General features: G+C 38.4%; 1 protein-coding gene across 5 annotated transcripts in view; it reads right to left on the bottom strand.

Annotated features, from left to right (window-relative positions):
* The window catches only part of LOC147061923 (vitamin D3 receptor A), a 40246-nt gene that overhangs the window by 11007 nt on the left and 7498 nt on the right, over positions 1 to 21741 (bottom strand). For 4 of the 5 annotated variants that reach the window (XM_085935814.1, XM_085935982.1, XM_085935653.1 and 1 more), the window contains exons 3-9: positions 11261 to 11408; positions 10307 to 10437; positions 4744 to 4928; positions 3958 to 4057; positions 3141 to 3321; positions 1316 to 1467; positions 700 to 816 (exon numbers count right to left, since the gene is read on the bottom strand). In XM_085935814.1, coding sequence (XP_085791940.1) covers positions 700 to 816; positions 1316 to 1467; positions 3141 to 3321; positions 3958 to 4057; positions 4744 to 4928; positions 10307 to 10437; positions 11261 to 11406 — 1012 coding nt within the window. In that variant the 5' untranslated portion in view covers positions 11407 to 11408. The remainder of the gene's footprint in view (positions 1 to 699; positions 817 to 1315; positions 1468 to 3140; positions 3322 to 3957; positions 4058 to 4743; positions 4929 to 10306; positions 10438 to 11260; positions 11409 to 21741) is intronic. The other variant, XM_085935897.1, reaches the window with a different exon arrangement.

Raw genomic sequence — 21741 nt, 5'->3', positions numbered from 1 at the left:
ATGCATGTCATGCATGCATGTCTCTTTAGACACAAATCCAGCAAAAAAAAAAAGGAATCAAGATTTCCTCTGCAGCCAAGTGATGAACTCCATTTTCCCTCGATGGACTCTTTGCCCATAGCACCGTGACACCAATATGATTTACTATTTTCCAGCTTTGCTCAATATGATAATCGCGCATTTAATTTCAAATGAACAGCGTAGTATGAGTCTTATATAAGAAAAGGAATCCATTTCAAAGCCCTCTAATTTGGCGCTCAGTGTTTTGCAGCAGGACTCGATGGTTTGTTTGGGCTGGTGCTGTAAACACTTTTTCAATGCAGGAGATCAAAGAGTCCATTGCTTAAATACTATTGATTATGATCTTGTTTGTACACTGGAATCTGATTTATACACAAGTAGACACAATCATGAACATGCGTTTTACGGGCGACAAAAAGACCAAGATTACTAACTGTTGCCTTGAGTACTTTGTGAAGTTGTGCATCTTAACTTATAAAGGCAGCAGAACATTTATAGTCCTCATGGAGCAGCTTTTGGAAAAATATCGCATAAACTGCGGCCTTTAAAGCAGAACCTCGTGACAACCAAAATAAATTATTGTAGCTAAAGAGCCCATTAGTGGTTCAAGCAGAGTGGGAGTGTGTGGCCTTCAACAAGGTTATGTTGCAGGCAATATAATTCACAAAGACTTGGTACCTGGGGAGAGCAGGCAGATGGCCATGAGCAGGACATGTTCCTCCTCGTGCAGATTGAGTTTCTTCAGGCCAACCTGGAACTTGACCAATGGTTCCAGCAGCTCCAGAGTGTGACCCGCTACACAGCATGACATGAACATTGCCGTTATTGCACTAACAAGGCTCCAAGCGAGAATCAAGCCCAAAGAAACACACAGTTTGTTGTTTGGAAAGTAACACCAATTTCATTATTTAACTTGAATCTATCTTCCTGCATCACCAATAAAAGTAATTAAGTCAGTTTCATTGAAAGCTCTCTGACACTTTGTTGATGCACTTGTCAAATCCAACCTAAAGCTAATATTGTATTTCCCTTTTCATTAATTGTATTGCATTTATGCCTGCCTTATTGCTTCCCTGTAAGTTTAAGAGGAAGTCACGGCAAAGTGTTTTTTACAAGAATGTCATCTCTGTGCCGCCATTTAAAATGTGTTTTTGTTCTTAATCTGTGTATTCACATAGGAAGAATGTTAAAAGTTGATTATAAGCCAAATACAATGACAGCCACAAAGCATGATGTCTCCACTTACACTTCAATGATGCCATTAATAGTGTAGACAAGTTAAATGCAAACCAACCCTTTGTGACATCATTGATGCAGTATTTGAAGTCGGGTCCTCCACAGCTCCAGGACATGTCCTCCAGGCTGAAAGATTGATTGGAGCGGAGCATGATAATCTCAATGGCACTCGACTTCAGCAGGGCAATCTGGTCTTCTGCCGTCAGTTCTCTGAAATATGTAGTCAAATGCTCAGTAAGTACCATACTGTACTCCTGCCAAAGCTTAACCATTTGCAAAACCAAGCAATGAATGAAATGTTGCCCTTTTGATCATCCATTATGTCATTTTACCTTTTACTATCTACAGTATATGAAAAAAAAAAAAAAGAAGACGCTAAACGTGATTCCCCACAGGGCATACAAACAGCATGATCCATTCAAACCACACTGGATTCATATCAAACCTGCGGTAAACTCCTCCAAGCAAAGTCATGAGAGTTTCTTCTCAAAAATTAGAAAGGACATCACAAGTCAAATTACAAACTTGCCCTGAGAAAAGGAACTGATATTTTGATGTCTTTAAGTAGGTCAATATTGTTTTCAGCAGCGCTAACAGAAATATGAGTCAGCTTTCCCAAGTGCTGATTGAATTACCATTTCACTTCATCCCTACAACAGGGGTGGGTATTACCATTTTCCTATGAGGATTTTTTTGGGTTTTCTAAATTATTCAAAACAACATAATTACAACAGAAACAAATTTGTATGATAAATTACAGCATTTTGTAGTTGGATGGTTTTAGCTTTTGTAACACACTACTACTATTCTGAGATTTAATAGAATTCCTCTGGTCCATGCGCCACAAGCTCTCCATCCCTGCCCAAGAGCATTTTTGTCAGCAAAATAAACCTCGGTTGAGTCTGAAAGTGTACTTTGGTGTTTAATTTATTGTTTGTACAACAAGTGAGGCTCAAACATATCACAAATCTTATCCACAGCAGGGGCTGCAAAAAAAAAAGAAGGCAGCCAATTTTGTTTTTAGGACAACTGAAAGGCAAAAATAAATCATTCTCACTTTCATGCAAAACACAACTTTGTTATTTAAAGCCTGTTTCCCTGTTCCTTGCCCTATCCAATTTTGGGGCAAATTCACTCGAGGCTTTCATGATTCTTAAATATCATATATACATTAGAATCTTTACATATTACTCATCATATTGACAGTGTAAATTACCAATGCTCTGCCAGTCCTAAAGCCTAGTTGCATCATCCTGCAGACTGACTGCTTGACAAGTCACGTGCGTTCAGTCCCACCGCTCGATGTGCAGCAGGCCTTGAACCGCCAGTTAACACGAATCTGAATGAACTGCTTCCCTGCTGGTTGCAACCGAGTAGTGCACGCCATGCCCAAGCCAATTATCCATCCATCCATTTTCTATATCGCTTGTCCCCACGGGGGTTTCGGGCATGCTGATTGATTAAGCTTAATTACTCAAATTACATGTACATGACGGAAAGGTAGTTTGTTTTATTTTTCATCTTTCTTTTGGTGGTATAATGATAGATTGACTAATATACCCTTGACACATTGCAACAAGGCCAGCAGCAGGAATGAACATGAATATGAAATTGACTTGGTTCCATTGCCAAACAAAATACAAACCTCTCAAGCTAAATGTGTTTGGTAAGCGGTGATAGTAGTATTTCCAGCAAATAAATGAGTGTTCCGGCCTTCGAAACATGCTGCTGTTTGGGGAATCTGATGTCATTTCGAATAATATGACGTCAACACATACACGTGGTTTACGGCATGATAATATGCAGCACAGAAGTAGGATTCTTCTTTTGGGGCGGGGATGGTGATCAGTGCAGAAAAAGGATTTTGGTTGAACAATTCGTACCTGAAGCCTGGGATCATTTTGGCAAACCCGATGACCTTCTGGATGCTGTAGGAGACTAGGTCAGCCAGATGAGGCAGCATGGAGAGCTTGGTGTCTTCCTCACTAGAGTCTGGACTGCTCGCACCATCTTGGTACATCATTAACAGGTTGCTTAAGTTCATCTTGGTGTCCAGTGACTCTGCTTGAGACAAAAGAGGATTACGAGGCCAGGCAGAATAAGAACGTGCTTAAAAGAAGGCGATTGTAACTAGAGAAACAGCAGAGAGCTAGTTAAAGGTTAAATAAGGAAAATCACAGATTAGAACTGAGTGTTCTGAATAAGAACATTTACATGAAATGTGACACAGGCAAGTTCTAAGCATTATAAAATATGAGTTTTGAAGCAGAAGACCAAAAAACACAGTGTTGCAAAAAGGTACTTTCTTGGGGTTTTTTCCTCACAGTTTTTCATGCGATCAAACCCAAAAAACAGGTGAGCTATGACGTTTGTAAAGCCGAGCCCATGGGCAAAGTGATGCCAATTTCAGTACAGGCAAAACGGCAGCCCCTTAAGATGGATTGAAAGCAGGTGCATTTTTGCAAGGGGCAGCAAGCTATTTACAACATTTAACACCGCTCAATAACTTGTAAATAAAATAGTATTATTATCCATCCAATCATGCATCTATTTTTTTAATCGCTTATCCTCACGAGGGTTGCGGTTACCGTGGCACGCGCTTATTATTATTACTATTATTATCATTATCAAACTCTATGTATTAACCAATAGGATCGATTAATGTAAAAAAAAAACTGTGCTTCTCTGAAGGAGACTTACCAGGTGAGTGATTGAACGAGTCGGAGGACGCATCGGACAGAGAGTGAAGGGAGGCGGCTCTGCTGGCACTGCGTGTTACCGGACCTTCACGCACTGGAGGCTACATGCACAAACAGATAAATTAGAAAAAAATCCTCCCGTCTCCCCTCTTAGCGCATGTATTAAAACCTCTCTCACAGGAGATTTTTTTTTCTGTAAAGCAGTGCAGTAGTGCTTTGAAAATGAAGTGGCAGGTACAGATCAATTTGCACAGATTTTCCCACAGCAAAATACTGTGAAATTCCGTTCACTGAAGTTTCCAGCAAGAACCGAATAAAAAAAAAAACAAATTTTGGAGCCTTGGCAACGACATTGGTGAAAATCATTGAGGAAAAAGTTGCAACTGCAAAACAACCTTGGGAGGTAGATGGCTGAAGACTATGCAAGAATAGAGCTATTTACTGATTTCATTCTCTCAACGTGATTCATGCAAGTGTGACTCATGCTGACTTTGAAGGCCAGATGCTCGTTCTCTGTTCACCACAATATTCTTCAACCTCATCAAGAGCATTAATCAATGTGAGTAGCTAAGAGGGTCTTCCTATGGTTGTGATATATAAATATTTTTTTTTACAAATATTGCACCCTTTCCCTTTGAGTTCTCCTCCCAAACAAAACTCATTCTTTAATTCTTTAAGTATAGGACTTGTAATATATTAATAAAAAAACATACTGTAGCTCATTTAGTAATGTCTGACATCAACTTGATGGCTTTAGAAACAGAATAAAAGTCAGCACTGGCCTCACCCTAAAGCGGGAGAAGTCTGAATAGGAGGCATCATAAGTCTTGTGGTGAGCCTCAACCAAAGACGAGATGATCTGAGCCTGCTCTTCGTTGAGCCGAGGCCTTGAAGCTTCCTTTGCGGCCTCCTCCTCCTTCCTTTTCAATATCATTTCTTTCTTCCTCTGGACTTCTTCATCGGTCAGGATGACTGCAAGGTAGGAAAAAAATAAGTAAGAATGACATTTTAAAATTGACTGTTGACAGCGTGAAATTCCAAGGATATGAAAGATTTTCAATAAAAATCTCTAAATAATTGCTGATCAAAATATTTGTCGATTTTTTGATAATGAATTAGTTGCCGACCAATCATTGCATCTCTACTGTTAGCTAATGTATAGCATACAGTAGCGGTGCACCAATCGCAAGTTTCCACTGATCACCGATCTTTAGAAAGCCCAACCTGCTGATCTTGATTTGACTAAGACGGCTGTAATCCCTAAATTAAAATGTAGCATTTTTGGTGAGAAAAAAAAAAGTAAAGATGAAACTCACTCATTATCCAAATACTTTTTGAATTCTAGAAAAATTTAAATGAGAGGAAGCGCTATTAAGACTACAAAGGGGGAAATGTACTAGCTGGCAATTAATTAACTATATCATCCTTCCATCCATCTTCTACCGCTTATCCGGGGTCGGGTCGCGGGGGCAGCAGCTTTAGGAGAGACTCCCAGACTTCCCTCTCCCCAGCCACTTCATCCAGCTCATCCCGGGGGATTCCAAGGCGTTCCCAGGCCAACCGAGAGACATAGTCTCTCCAGCGCGTCCTGGGTCGTCCCCGGGGTCTCCTACTACTAACTATATCAATATTTCGAAAAGAGTGGATTGTTCTTTTTAAAAATATATAACCATACATGCTGGAGAAGACACCAGGGAATTGGTTGGATTGGACCTTTAGCTTGATTTCATTGTTTGAAGCATACATTTCTGCCAAGAAGGCGTGTCACGTCTCTTTATATGGGTCATACTGCTGGTGTTTGATGTTTAAGTGCCTTTTGCCTTATTCATGCAACGAGAAGAGTAGCACCACGCTGTGCTACTCTTCTTATGGCTTCTTCGACTTATGGTCGAATAGTCTAAACGGTGTTTACGGTTACTATTTTAGGTTGGACGAGATGAAGAGCTCTCTGAGGAAATTGCAAGCGTTGCGTGCCATTTCCGTATGTCACACGGCGGCATATTACTTTGGAAACATATGCACGACTCTCACCATTCATTAAAGATTACAAATGAAAGAAGAGTGCCTGATAGAGGGGCGATGGTGCACTCAAAGAACTGAAGTCCCAATATATTATTTGCTCTGTTGCAAATTTCTGTTACATCTTTCAATTGCAAGATCATTTTTTTTCAACATTTTGAAACAGCAATAATTCCATGAGGACATAACCCAATCAAATATAAATTGCTGTTTTTAATTTTATCTTATTCATGGTGGGGGGGACAAATATTGAAAGCTACTTGTCCATGTGTGACCACACGGAGTTCTGATTATATCCAGATCTCTTCAATCAAGAAATCACATAAATGAAACAAGTACAAAAAAAGTTACGTTTTGTGATTGTGACTCAATAATAAGGAAGAGACTGGACAAAAACGGCAGTTCCAAAATGAAAACCGCTGCAGCTCATAAAAAAAAGAACTAAGTCTCATCTTATTTTTGCAAGAAATGTCTCAATGAGTCCCAGGATTCCCGGGAGAATATTCTATAGACTGACATGACAAAATGTTGAACGTAATGGAAAGTGTGTGTCTCATTACATATCGCTGATGTGGAACTTCAGAACTAGAACATCATGGTGGTGTTAGTGAGATGTTCTGTGTTGACTCACTGTAATTGACGCAACAGCGAATTCTGGTCTTTCGCCAAAAATCCAGATGAAGACTGTACGGCCAACAGTTTGCCACCTCAAGATGAGCATTTCTCAAGCAGGACAACAATCCAAAACATACCAGCAAGTCAACCAAAATGAAAGCTTTCGAATGGCCGAGTCAAAGTCCCAATTTGAATCAGATTGAAATGCTGTGGCACGACTTTACAAAGGCTATTCATGTTTAAAAAAAAAACACCATTGTTGCTGAATCTAAGGAGTGAGCAATATATATCTCCACAGAGACATCACAGACTAATAGCCAGTTATTGAACGGCTGAGTTTGACCAAACCAGTTATTTGGTTTGGGCGGTGAGTGGTTTTTCGCAGAAGGCCAGCAGCGGCTTGCTTCGAATATGTTTTTCCCCTTAATAAACCAAATAATTTAAAAACTGCATCCTACATCTACTTTAGTTATCATTGTGTGATATGACCATTTGTTGATGATCTTCAACATTAAAGTGGGCAAACTATGCAAAAAAAGTAAAACTTTGAGAAGACATCTCATACTCTGTATCGTAAAATAGTAGAGTCAGTCCGACATGCACAAAGGTGAGGTAAATCTTTTACTCCAAGAGAAGCCTAACGGGAAAGTTAATAATGGTTGCAGTCTGTGAAGAGCCTGAGACCAAATAGCCACCACTGCTCTGAACACAAAAACAAAACATGGCTGTTTTCAACCATCAGGTGTTCTAACAGAGCTACTTGTTTTAAATCTTTCCTAACGTGCTTTTTCAAGATGAGTAGGGAGCAGAGGTTGGCCCTTGGCTGGGGAAAAGGGCTATTGGATGACATTACCATGCAATTTGCAGAGCTTAAACTGACCTCAAATTAAATAAACAGTTATTCTTGGCGCATTCGGCACAACAGAAAGAGAAGGCAGACAATCCTGCAGGCCTCTGACCACAGCCTTCATATAAACAATGGTGGACAAAATACACGGCTGTTTTTGATCATTTCTAGAAACCATTCTCTCTTTTTTCCCGTGCGCAAAATACATCTTAACTCTTTAAAAAAAATAGGTAAGGGGAAAAAATAATTTGAGAAAACAATTTTGATCTCTGTCATAAGAACAGCTGTGTTTTCACTGAACCAACGTCAACATTTGATGGCTCACGATCAAGCCTTTCTATCTGGTGAGAGGAATGCAGGAGATTTTTTTTTACTAGAAGGAAGGAAGCCATCATTCTCCTGTATTGTCGCTGCTCAATGCTAACTAACAATGTGCGTCACGATTTTGTTCCAAGATCAATAATGAACTTTTTCTGTTTTTTACAGTTAAATATAACACAAACACACACAATGGTTTTACATAAAGTCTACCTTTTCACTTCTAACACACTTTATGGTTAATCCTATCAATAAAAACTGTGATGATACTTGTATAAATGTAGAATAATGTTTCTTGCTATATACCGTTATAAAAAAAGACCTTGTTACCTTTTGGATGATGAACAGTTACTCTATACAAATCCAAGTCAATCAATTACGTGCGCTTCTACATCTCTCAAGCCCCTATTCCACTCGGCGGGGAACAGTTGTGTTTTTGAAGGCAGCAAATGTAGCGTTCACGTTAGAGTCCGTCAGGGTTCGTTCAAGGTCATAAATGTTTGCCAAACGCCACAAATGTCTGGCGACTGTCGAGAACGCAACAGTCGTTGCCTTCGGAAACGCTCAGCTCACACTTAGCTCAGCCTAACAGTTTTTGTATATGTCTTCAAAAAGATAAACATTCATAGTTTGACAAGGTAATCACATAAAACCTACACTCATTAGTGCTTACTGTACCGTAGAAAACAAGTAAAAATAGCCAGACTGGCTCGATGGCTCTAGTAGTCGCTTCAGGGAGAAACGCACTGACCCCTGAATGCCTCTACCCATATTATCCTTTTGACTCTCTGCCATGGTGACCGATTACCCCTGAAACGCTCAACTGCGTAGACAGACTGCCTGACTGCCAGACAGACCATGACTGCCAAAACAGGGAAGGCCAAGAGCCATCAGAGCACAGCTTGCATAGAAACGAGGTGGCCTGACTGTCAGCTAAAGACAAATGATCCAAATTGACAGGTAGACAATTTTATCCTTGAGCTACATTTTTATTTGACTTGTGATTTAATGAAACTCATGCGAGAGCGCTGCCATCTCACACAAGGAAGCAACTCTGAGAATGCTCGACTGTTGATAGATGAAACTGTCAGGGTAAACTGAGCAAACTTTACACAAAAAATACCGTATGTCTGTACCATTTTTTTTTTTTTAAACATGCAAGCGGCAAATAACTTTAGTGCTGTTCTCAAGAAGTTATGGCACATAAATTTCTAAGAGTGAGCATGGCAACGAGTATTTTTTATTCAAATCTTGCTATTTTTACTAAATACTGGTCATTTTCTGTAAACAACTCTGTTTGAAGTGGCTTTTGAATGGTTGCACTCTGGACTCTGAAACCACAGAAGCGGCGTTACACAACCACATGACGTGGATGTCAAAAACAAAAACATTTAGAAGGCTTCTGAAAGAATCTGGCCCACATATTTGTTTGGCTTTCATCTCTTTGACCCTGTCCTCATTAATTAGGCTTTGAGTGCCCATCCAAATCCACCACCCTTGCATTCTCATACCAGCAGCACACACTAAAACCACTCCTGGTGGCACTGGTGAATAGGCACAGTTTGGTCAGTGTTTGACTATTCCAGGGACATGATTGAGCCAGTTGGTCTTTTGCCATGATTGAGCCCAAATTGTTTAGGTGCTACTTTACAAAAACCAAACCAACAACTTGAGCATGCCAAAGCACTTGGCAAAAGAAACATTTACAATTTGTAAAGTGACTAATTGAATGTGGTAATGTGCTGGTCTCAACAGGAGAGCTTCAGGGGAGGGCCACTTTTAGGCTAGGAAAAAATAACAATTAGTAAGCTCCATGAATAGCCACTACTGAGTTAGCTCATTTTAGACAATGTCCCTTTTTGTAGTCTAAAGAAATTCACAGCGCTGAAAAACATTATGTCAGCATGACAAGTTTGGATAATGGTCTACACTAGTCCTTTCAATTTGTATTTAAAGTTGAGTTTTCAAGGACTCAATGATTTTTCCTTTACTCAAAATTCAAGGCTACACGAACTTCTTTGTCATATCAGCACACATTTCCACATGACATAGGTCAAAAGACAATCCCAGTCCGGTCAGTCCCACGACTTGAATAAGATAAAATATGATAAATATAAAGATACGAAAAAGATAAGTGGAAAGCTCATTCACAGTTTCAATGTGTGCAAAAATGCAAGCCTTCAAAGAGTAAATAGGCTTAAATTTCCAAATTCATTTTGAACTCGGCAAAAAGAATAGTAAATTCTTCAGATATGGGGTAAGAAGGCATGCCATGATTCCATCAATGTAGCTGTATGGCTCCCTCTGAATGTCTTTTAACTATTTGATTCATCGGCATACAGGAAGAAAACAAATTCCCTACCAACACCAGTAAGTCTTTGAAGCCAAAACGTCCCAATATGAACTCCAACAGACAGGGCAATTCAAGCACAACCACGAGGTGACCGGGAGTACTGTACTTAATGTGGATTACTTTCTTGAAGGTTCTTAAAGAAAGAACGCGTTCTGTCTGCAAGAATACCGTGCCAAGAAATCAGAGAGATGTGCTCACACTCTTTCATCATGCCAATGTCAATACAGCGCTTGAGACGGCAGGCCTGGCAGTGACGTCGGTTGTCTTTGGTGATGGTGCAGCTTCCGTTGAACGGGCAGGTGAAGGCAGCCTTACGCTTCATACTCCGCCTAGCAGAGTGAAACGTGAGATTGGTTACACTCATGAATAGTCATTTACTATCGGTATGGTAGGACATGTCAATGAATCGTATAGAATTAGTGAAACACATTTCATACTCATGATAATAGAAGGAAATAACACCGCAAAATGAAAAACTGTCGTATCTGAACGAGTAGACAAAAAAATATTGATGAAGATTTTTAGCTGAAATTGGCATACATGTTAAATAGAGAAGCAGGAAAAACATCAAGGTCTGTTCAATAAAATTGTAAACAAGAATAAATGAAATCAAGGTACATTATAGTTTTTCCAACAAGCAATTTTAGAGGAGCAATTATGGACAGTGGTAAGGATGCATGGGTTATAAGAGGTTTTCAGAGAGAGCATTACGTAGAAGAGTATCATCTGCAGTAAACAGTCTAATCAGGTTTCGACTTCAATTACTTGGTCCAATGACAAAAATAACTGGAAATGGCAAGCAAATCAAACCAAATGTGCACACTTTGGATCAATTTATACACTCACAAAGGATGAAAAAATATAGATATTTTAACTGGTATTTGTGCCAGGAATGGCGTTAAAGATAATATCTCTAACTCCTCAATTATGAGGAAAACTACAAGACTTAATTGTTAAACAATTATTCCCGTGATAATTTAGAAAATTAATTGACAGGATTCAATCATAATTAGGGAGGTTTTTTTTCCCCCAAGTACTATATTCCCACTCAATTCCTTGAAGACAATGATTACGCAATCAATAATACACAATTAACCCATCCCTTTTTCATGTATTCAAAGTGGTCGGTATAACATGGGCATCTTAACTGACCTGAAGAAGCCCTTGCAACCCTCACAGGTCATGGCGTTGAAGTGGAAGCCAGTGGCCTTGTCTCCGCAAACACCACAGATCCGTGGGGCATTGCGATCAAACTCTTCTGATCCCGCCAGCGACGTGGTAAACGTCATGGGCTCCATCACTGTGAAAAACGAGAACATTTTCAGAGCTGTTTATTGTTCATCCTACTGATAAGTGAGCAGTCAAAAACAACATAAAAGCTTGAATATTCCCGTGAGAGCTATGAATGCCACCAACCTAAGCAAGGTTAAAAATCAACCAGCGGTATGATCTAGGCAAATTGTAAGGCTCTGCCTGGTCAAATGCTCCTATGGTGTCACCTCTTATAAAAACACAGATGTTGGGTGATTAGCATATTTAGCATCAGGCAATGACAGTCTCACAACCTGCCATTGCTTGAATGAGTCAGGACAGACAAGGTGTACGGTAAACAACCAAATGATGTTTTTTTTAAAAACTGGAATCTCAATTTAAATCTAAAAGAAGAAATTTACAAATTTACAAAATGACCTATATGAAATATAAAGACAGAAGGGCTGAGAGATTATGGTAAAAATAAATATGATAAATAAGTATGTGCTCAATGTTAACCGTGTAGTGTGAGCCACAAGACGATTTTGAAGCCTCTTTTATACACCTTGCATTTTTTTTTTCAACAACCAGTCCAATATGAATGATAACATTTTTATTTTAACTTGACAGGATTTTCAAGTGTGAACATTGACTGTTTAAAGGTGTATTCAACTGGGTGGAGTGAAAATGAATAGTCGAGCCATATGATTTAGAGAGACGGGTATAGGTAGACTGACATTTCAGACATTTTAAATATGTCAGCAACAGGGAGTGCCTAAACTCTGAATTGGTTGCAGTTTTTAGGTATTTTATAATGTGCAAGCGTCAGAATTAAAAAAAACAATTACATTTTTAAAGTGCAGTAAAAAGTAAGAAATAGAAATTCCCAGCAGGGCAGAAAATTTAGCACTGTATAACATGCAAATGTTTTGGATGAAGAGATTTTGCAGGTTTCATATGTAGAGTGGCACAGTGAGCTATGTTGAATCACTGGTTTATTGGATAAAGTGAAAAAGGGGTAGGAATCTAAAAAGCTATGCTTCCTCCTACTCCTTTTCGAGCATTCTTTATTGATCTATTTATTTATGTATTATTATTATTTATTTATTTATTTAAAATAATTATTCTTTCTGTTTGTTGGTTTTTTTTTTTTTTTGTCTGTTGTATGGACTTATATATGGCACTTCAAAGTGTTATCTGTTTTGCTTAATTTTCTTTTTTGTTTTGGATGTTCGAAATAAAGATATTAATCAATCAATCAATCATATAGGTCTGTGGAATAATTGGAATTGCAACTGACGATGAGTCAGACGTAAACGCCATTAGTACTTCCGGAGTCAGAAGTGCTGGTTTTTTTGAGTGGCACAGAGGACGAAGATGTTGATTGATTTAATGATCTGGAGTGACACAGATGGTTAGATAAAATGTTATTTATGTTATAGTTATTTAATACATAGTTTATATATAGTTATATAGGCAAACCTACTAATCTCACACAAAAAATGTCCACCTCTTTTTACAATCTGAAGCTATTAAGATATCCTATCGCAAAAGGAAAACTGCTCCATGGCTACATTTGTGTTGACATGGAATGGGGCCAAAGAGGCAACAAGGTGAAGCATGTGGGTGAATTATTAATGTGATAAACAGAGGTTAGTACACTGAGAACAAACTACACATCCAACACAAAGCCACAACTTGTGAAAGAGCAGAATGGCGGGGGGGTGTCACAATTGAATAACAACATTACGACATAAATTAAAATTGAATTAAAACTTAGACACAGTTTACAGAGCAATTCTACTAAATTGGCACATCAGGATTCAGAAGACCCATACGGCATTTTATCCACCCTTGGCTTTTACACAAAAGTCAATATACAAGGCATATTTCTGTAACGGTGTACAAATTCACACAGCGGTAAGGCATACGCCGTTCCGATAACTAGAGACACGGTGAAGGCATTTTCTAGTGTGACCTATACAAACGATGCTTACCGTCCCGATATCAAAACATGACACTTGCACATCAGCACTCAGTCGCTTGCAAGCAAACTCGGTTTACCCATGTAGAATGTTAAAACCTCAACTTAAGAGGTATTTTTGCCAGTTCTATTGCCACTTTCCTTCTCCGCTCTCTCCTGCTTGGATGGGGGGCTAAGTTGTTATAAGCCAAGTGCGGCTGTTGTCTGGATTCTGCATCGAGCAACCTTCACAAGTCTTCAAGTGTACCACTTCCCCAGAGTTTCTCATTAAAAGGATTTAAACTTGTGGTTTAAAACTAGCATTGTACAGCATTGCATCATGTGACAAATGTTGTGCACTCTGCAACCATTGCAATCTGGTCATTCATGAAGGGAGATCCCTCTGTGATCCCTTCAAAATGTCTTGTCTTTGGCTTGACACGAAATTAACTTTTTTTGAGAGTCTGATAGATAGATAAATAAGGGCAATAATTTAAGTGTAAAAATATCGATCCACATTAGATGATCAACTCTCACGGCATCAAAGCAGAAGGACCAAGAACAAAAACAAGTTTTTAGTGAGTTTTCAGTGAGGGTGTGGGACAAAGCATGAGCTACACAACACTCGACGAGCGCAAAGCCAGAAAAGGATGCAGTGTCAGCTGAACCTGAGGAAATAAAAGTTCCACTCAGTCCAACAAAAAAACAACACTTCCCAGTAGGGCTATAAAAGCTTGAGGAATGATGTGACCATTTATCAAAACACTTGCTCTACAAGCATGTATTCAAATAGTCCATAATATAGCTCAGATTTGTTTTAGTCCAACCGAAAACTGTAGAAGAAAACATCTTAGATACAAATTTTAAATAGAAATGTCTTGATTTTTTGCTGAAGTCTACTTGTCTTCAACAAGTAACAAAATTCTATCTGTCATAGCCGTGTCCAGCCCAGTTTTGTGGGTGCTGAAGCCCCCTACAGTAAATCCAAGCCTACTTAAAAATTGAGTGTGTGTATGCAGGTTTTTCAAGCTTTAAAATGTGACGCCCAAACAGGACCCCACCCACAGAATGCTGCCCTATGCCGGTTCTGCTATGGCACCAAAACTGACAACATTATTAAACTTCTAACCCTAAAATTGCCCCTGCTGTATTTGTATAGAAAGAATTTTGCGAATTTCCTCTTCTACATGGTTGTGCAAGGCTGAAATGGGATGGGGGTTTTTTAAATCGATTTCCCATCTAGCCTGTAGCTGCGTTGAAAGTAAAAATATAATCATGTTCCTTTTTAAGTTCTTTTTTTTAAATCAATTTGTATTTCCCATCAAGATTATAGCTAGGTTGAATGTAAAAATATAATCATGTTCCTTTTTAAGTTCATGAATTCACTGCCTTTGAGAATTTTTAAGAATCCACGAGAACCCTGTTAATGGAACAAAACATCACTTCACTACTTCACTTGTACTACTACTTCAGTGTTCCCCAAAACACACAAGCAAATGTAATGTACTCTTGTCAACTGGTTGTTGAACAACTTTCTGTCATAACTGAGGTTTGTGGGAGACGCCATCATTGAGCCACATAGAAGGTCTATAATACATTTTACATGAGGATGTTTGAATCTTGCTTGTCTATTTAGAACTGTTGCACAACCCTGTGTGCTTGTTGAGATACAAGCCATGCTCTCTGTTGACATTTTATTGCAGCAAATTACAACAAAGTAAGATTTCAGTTTTTATTAGAGGATGTTTTTTTGCGTTCAGGAGAAAAACACTGGGAATTCTGGTATCGTTTTTTGTGTGTGATTTAAGTTGTGAGTTTCCCACTTAAAAATTACAAAATTGTATGAAACCAAATGTGGGAGTATTTAGTAGTTATTGTCAACTTAAAACCCGTCAGTGTGTGATTTATACGCATTGAGTCATTTCACCATAAATATGGCTTCACAAAAGAAAAGCAGTCTCATTAGGATGTCTTAATTCAAGTTGAAACCGCAGTTTCTGAATTAGGTTGATAAATTAGACTGAATGTTCAAAACAAACCAAAAAAAGGAATCATTTTTCTCTACCCACTACCTGGCATCTATACAAGAGAGAAAATAACAGGGTTAGTGGAAAACAACACTGTCTAACAGAAAAAATGACTCATCTTGCTTTATTTATCCATCATTCACTCTCTCTTGCGCACACTAGTCGAGTTACCAGATACAGAACATCCTGAACACAAAAACACCCAACCTGACCAACGACATCATGTGCACAAACAAGGTCAGCCTTAGGTTCTGAGAAACTTCGCCTCGGCTGACTAAAAAATATAAAAAAAAACATTTATTATGTATTCATGTTACCGTTCATTTACTGTTTATTAAAAAACAAAGGATTAATTCATTACTTGTTTGCTGAAAATACATTAAAAGAAGACCTTTAGAAAAATAAATAAAAATTGCAATAATTGGAAGAAAGGGATTTCAATTGGATGATTTCTGAAGAAAATTCAGCCCTCCAACAATTTGCAATACGTGTGTGTGTGTGTGTGTGTGTGTGTGTGTGTGTGTGTGTGTGTGTGTGTGTGTGTGTGTGTGTGTGTGTGTGTGTATGTTCGACCCCTGCAGCGATGCCTGCTTACCACAGGACTCCAGCCCCCGCCGGCTTGATCCACCAGTTTGTGCTGTCCAAATCAAAATATAATAAAGGACTGTAGGTTGAGATATGCAAAACTTTGAAAAAAATGTAGAGAATGCATTATATAATATGATAAAACAAATAAAGAAATACTGGTATGTGAACGACATTTTGGGGAAAACTATGAACAAAATGTAATCATAGCAAAACAAATTATTTAATTCTGCTGTCCTACTAGCGATATGGCAAAACCAAAAATTTGGAAAATATTAGGGAAACCATAAAGAATTTAGTACTTGGAGTTATTTGTGGTGAGCCGATTGATTTCCTGATCTCAAATGTGTTCCAAAGGCTTGATTACCTTCTTAGAATAAAACTATTTTATGTTGTTGTTTGTTTTCCACTCGGATTTGATAATTATATCGTCAGATGAAGACCAAGAATAAAAAAACGAGAACAAAAACATCTAACAAAGAACCACACGACAACCTTCGCAGGCCAAACTTTCACCACTTGAATACAAACACGTGATCAAAAGTTACAGGAAACTGTGGTGATAGTATTTGTAAATCTCTGCTGAAGCCATCACATCCATCCACATCTGTTAAACATGAAAACTATTTTTTTTAAACAAGTGGCTTGGGTCACCACATACGAAAACAGAATTGGTCTCCAAGCGACAGCTTCAACTGTGGGGCCATAAACACGTGGAATGAGGGATGGGTCCTGTGAGTTATGTTGGCATCAACTCGAGTTGAAGTTGAGGCTTTGTATCACACGTATGCTTTGTAAAAGTGATCAAAGTATTTCTGATTGCGAAGGCACCCCACTAGGTTAGGTAGACAGTTTACGGATTGGTCATCCTACAGATTTTAATTTCAGGTCAGGGCTGTGGATGGGACTTTTTTTTTTCTTCTGGTGAAGCAGTTCCTTTTTTGATTTGGCTGTATGCTTATATGATTGATGTAAATTTCATTTTTCTTGCTGACATTTAGAAGTTTGGGCCAAAATGTATAGTATTCAGTAGTGCTGTGATTATGGAATATTTTTAGAATTGATTATTCCATTGATTAATTGAATAATCTGATAGAATTTGATTTGCATTAGAATATATTAAAAAAAAAAAACATTGTTTCGCAGGTTACTGTTTATTCCCCAACAATTTCTGCCTGCCTTTTTGGTATCACTTAGTGATGACAAAACAACTGAACAACAGTTAAGCAATATCACACAAGAAAGATTGCTGTTCATTGTTTTATAAAGCAAAAGCAGATGTTTGCAAGTGTCTTATTTCAATTAAACACAAAAGCAAAATCAGTCTGCTTGCATGAAGGACTAGAGAATTCAGGGAATTAATCATTTCAAGAGCCTGATATCAGAAGATTTGGACAGGCTCTAGTTAATAATGGGTCTAAACCATTGCGCAATGAGTGGATTTCACACACTGTACGTTACTGGGAGTAAGGTTCCACTCAGTGTAGAGTATGAGCTGTAGACAGTAGGCATTTCAAATTGTGAAAACATTACATACTTGTGCACTCGTATTGCCAAGACTAAAAAACGTGAATTGTGTGTGCCTTGAACAAAACGGGCACATTTAGATATCCTTAAGATTTTTGCCATCTGATCATTTCAAGAGTCATAAACATACAAGATATCTGTCTCAGACAGCCTAAACATACGCTTAATAATTCCCACAAAATTACAATGGTCTGTTTTTTTTCCTTACATCTTAGAATAAATTTTGTTTTAAGAAGAGTGTATTAATTTAATACATCCACTGCACATGTTTTCATAGGAGTCTAATTTTGAGACTGTTCCCTTAGCAGTTAGGGCCATTCACAAAATATGTATACATGCCCAAAATTCAGAAATACAAACACTTCCAACCACCGCCAAATGGCAGGGAAAGGATTACGTACCACATGTAACTGAATAGACTTGTTGAGGCCGCTGCTTGTTGCATGTTTTTATTGTCTGTGTAAACTAACAAATCCTCAGAAAATACCCCCCCCCCCCTGTCTCACTGAATACACAACTACACAAACAGGCCATATACGCATACATTTATTCAAACATCAGCATGCAGAGTCACACACATCTACACAGTAAACCTGGCTGTCTCTGTGGAATCGGCGGCAACGTGGTGGTGACAGAATAACAATGGAATGGTTTACAGAGGATTTCCAGTGTATATAAAAAGTCTCCAAACACGCTGCTCAAATGGAAAGATTTTGTGACGTAAAAAAAAGTACGACCAGAATAATTTCACATAAATAAAATAAATTATGGATAAAATACTTTGGCTAGAAAAGCGGATAAACAGGTTTTGAAAAAAGAAAACAATACTTATTCAAATTGAATAAAATATAAACAAAGAAATAAATAAGTTCATCATGATACTAGTGCATAACTACTATTGCATCTCCCTGTATATGAGATTTTATACTGCCTGAACCTGATAATAACCCTAACCCTTATTCATTTACTTATAGTCTGTCCACTGCCATCCGGGCCATCGGAACAGAGAGAACGGCCATGAGAGGCACTTGACTCAGAAAGACAGAACGCCCCATTAAATGAAAAAAAAAATGGTTTGTTTTTTAGTGAGTATAGTCTTAAAATACAACCTTCGCAAACTTATTAAAACACAACTTAGTCGTATAAACCTGACCATTAAGGCTGTGAGGAACCGGCTTGAAGCTCAAGAGTGTCACATTTGCACGTTCTTCCACTTGGACTCTGTCAAATAAGTTGGAGCACCCAAACAGAACTGTTTCATTCACCAACAATAATCTCCCAATTAACAAATACTGAAGTGCATCCGCATGATGGCAGACTTTTTACACCAATTCTGCATAAAGTCAACTGAGTCAAAGCATCACGCTCATAGATAGAAGTAAAGCCATGCATGCATTTCAAAACAGACAATTTCCGAGAAATTTCAACTCTTGTTGGCTTAGGCCTTATAGTTCATGAAATTGGCGTAAGTTTATGTGAAAAAGGACATTGATTGGTCCCCGTGCATGAAGATACCACACAAGTTGTCAGTGCAGCGCACCTCCGCTTTGGCAATTTCAATTTCTTTCACTGAAAGAAGGATCACTCTTTAAAAAAAAAAAAAGGAAGTCATGAGAAGAGGAAGAAAGTGGGAAGACAAATCTGAGAATGGAATGAATTGAGGTTGAGCACCATGTACCACTTGATGTGTTTAGCTGTGTATTTTGAGACAGTAGTGTACTCTTTTGTAAACACACTACACATACTGTAGAAGGGTGTAAAATAGTGTGATAAGTGTGAAAGAAAGCTAAGTGCTCGCTCTCACATGTGCGTGCAAACGAAGATGAACTATTGTGTTTTGCCAGCTGTTGTTGCTATGAAAAAAAAACAATCTGAACACAATAATAACAACAACAACAAAAATGCAAAGGACACTCAACAGACACTCAAAAGCAGTTTATGGTAGAAAAACTACTTTTAATTCGTGAGGAACCTTGTCCTTATCTGGATAAATTAACATTAGTCATCTAATTACATCAATTTCATTTGCTGTATGGTATCAGAGGACCTATTAGACAGAAAAGTGTTATACAATGAAGGGCCCTGACATTGTTCGAGGGGTTGGTTAGAAAAAATTCCAACTGTTAATCATCAGACAATTAATAAACCATCATTGACACATTTTGTGCCCATCAGCGGTATACAGGCTTTGATGCACCGTCACAGACAATGGCATTTATAAACATCTGCGCGTTCGCTCCACGGCACTTCTTCCAACTCAGTGTCAGTGTAGATTCATAGCCTTTTGGCTCAAATGATCTTGAAAGCAAGTTGAATTTAGTTGAACAAGAAGAGATGTGGACAAGCGGCAAGTCTTCACCAACAAAGAAAATCAACAGACATTAGGAGCTTCTAAATGTAAAACTGCTGTGTCAGTGATTATGTTTTTTTATCCCACTTGAAATTCTACTGATTGCATAATTTCATGACAGGGAGCCAGGTGCTGCATGAAGACTGCCAGAAAACTAGTGGAAGAGGAAAAAAATATCCATTTGACTCTCGGCTAAACAGAAGCATCTTGAAGGAAAACACAAAAATGGAGGTGACAGTATGTACACCTTGTACCAAAAATTTGAATCATAAAAGCAATTTCATGCAAGGACATGCTTCCAAGGACCAAGACAAAAACAAGTGATTCAAAATGTCAGTCACCATTAGCTACACTTCACTGACAATGCAGTGTGATGATGTTTTTCTATAATGCCTAAAGTTGTCATGAGCACATAATTGTCTGTGTAACAATGGACATAATAATTTGCCAATGAAGCTTCCCTTTGATATGAATATCTTGAAAGTATCAGTGACAGGGGCCGAGTCAAGTCGTTATCATTGAACTAACTTTGGACTTGTCTAGTCGCATCACATGATATCATCAGGAGCACCCACTAAAGCAGCGTGTTGTCAAACAGATTGCAATTATCTCCCATGTATTTGTGCTCATTTTCAACCTTTATTGGCAGCAGTCTAGATCAAGTCAAATAGTTTCAGTTTCACTTCCAGCTAAATTTGGGCTCATCTGCAATAACGCTGCAATCATCAGAGCCACCAGTGGATATATATATATATTTTTTTTTTTTTTAATTTCCACAACATCACATGTTCTGGTCATAACAAAATCGCATTCAGAGATTTACGGAATAAATTACAGACGATCCGGAACACTTGGGAACATCAAAGACATGGTTCTAAAACAACGGTGGAATGGACTGGTTTTAAAAGCCTCGCCTGAAGATAAACTGTGCCCAAAACTGCATTGCCCAACCTTTATTGAATGTCATCAGAAGGTAGCGTGCTGAACCTAAATCCATTGAGTGATCAGTGCAGCTGATCTCTGGTTAAGAATTATTTTACAAGAACAGCCATGTTTGTTTTGTTTGAAAAAGTTGTAACAATCTTCCCATTGAAAATGTGTCTATTGTATAAGGGAAATTGTTATTAGTTTTCTTGCAAAAATTACATTTTTAATAAGGGATGTTATTTTTGATACCACGGTATTCAAATGTATTTTGCTGGCATTTTTATTTTTTATCAAAATTAAGGTAGAAGGTTTGATTAGTCGTGATATATTCAGAATCATATCTATCTACATCATTTCACGTATCTAATGACTGATTGTTTCCTCCCCGGCACAGGATAATGCAGTCAAAGCACAGAGACCAACAGAGGATATAATCGTACACAAATATAGTATAGTTAAGTGTTTGCACATGCAGATGAGCTATCAACCATCGAGATCCCTTGTTGGTGGCTAATTGCCCCAGGAAGCAATGGGTGGAGCCTCAATGCGGGAGGCCTGCTGTGTTACAACCAATCACCTCAGTGGGCTTGTCTCCCTCTCCCTCCCTCTCCCTGCAACAGTAGCATCAGGAAAAAGAAAATGAGGAATGGAATGGAATGGAATGGAGGGCAGGGGCGGTTGTGTCCAGGAAGGAAGGTTTACTGCTCAGTGAAAACCCTTACACTGGGCCTCAACACGCTAACACAAAGACTAAGGGGTCCAAATCGGGCTACAACTGTGTAGTCTGAGCGCGGCATAACGGAAGAAAGACGAGCTGAATCTCATTTGAGTGTTTTTGCTCTACTGGCATTTCCTTACAATATCCAGAAACGTGTGCAGTGGATCCTCAGGTGACCACTAAAGGTGGCGATACTAATGAAACAAATGAGCTTTCAGTGTAGCAGTAAAAATAAAAAAATAAAAAAAACGTTACAGCTGTCAGCCTTATTTTAGAAAGAGCTGC

This window comes from Syngnathus leptorhynchus, chromosome 1 (assembly GCF_054491065.1).
Source record: "Syngnathus leptorhynchus isolate UIUO chromosome 1, UIUO_Slep, whole genome shotgun sequence".
NCBI classification, from domain to species: domain Eukaryota; kingdom Metazoa; phylum Chordata; class Actinopteri; order Syngnathiformes; family Syngnathidae; genus Syngnathus; species Syngnathus leptorhynchus.
This window is presented reverse-complemented; position numbering and strand designations above follow the sequence as displayed.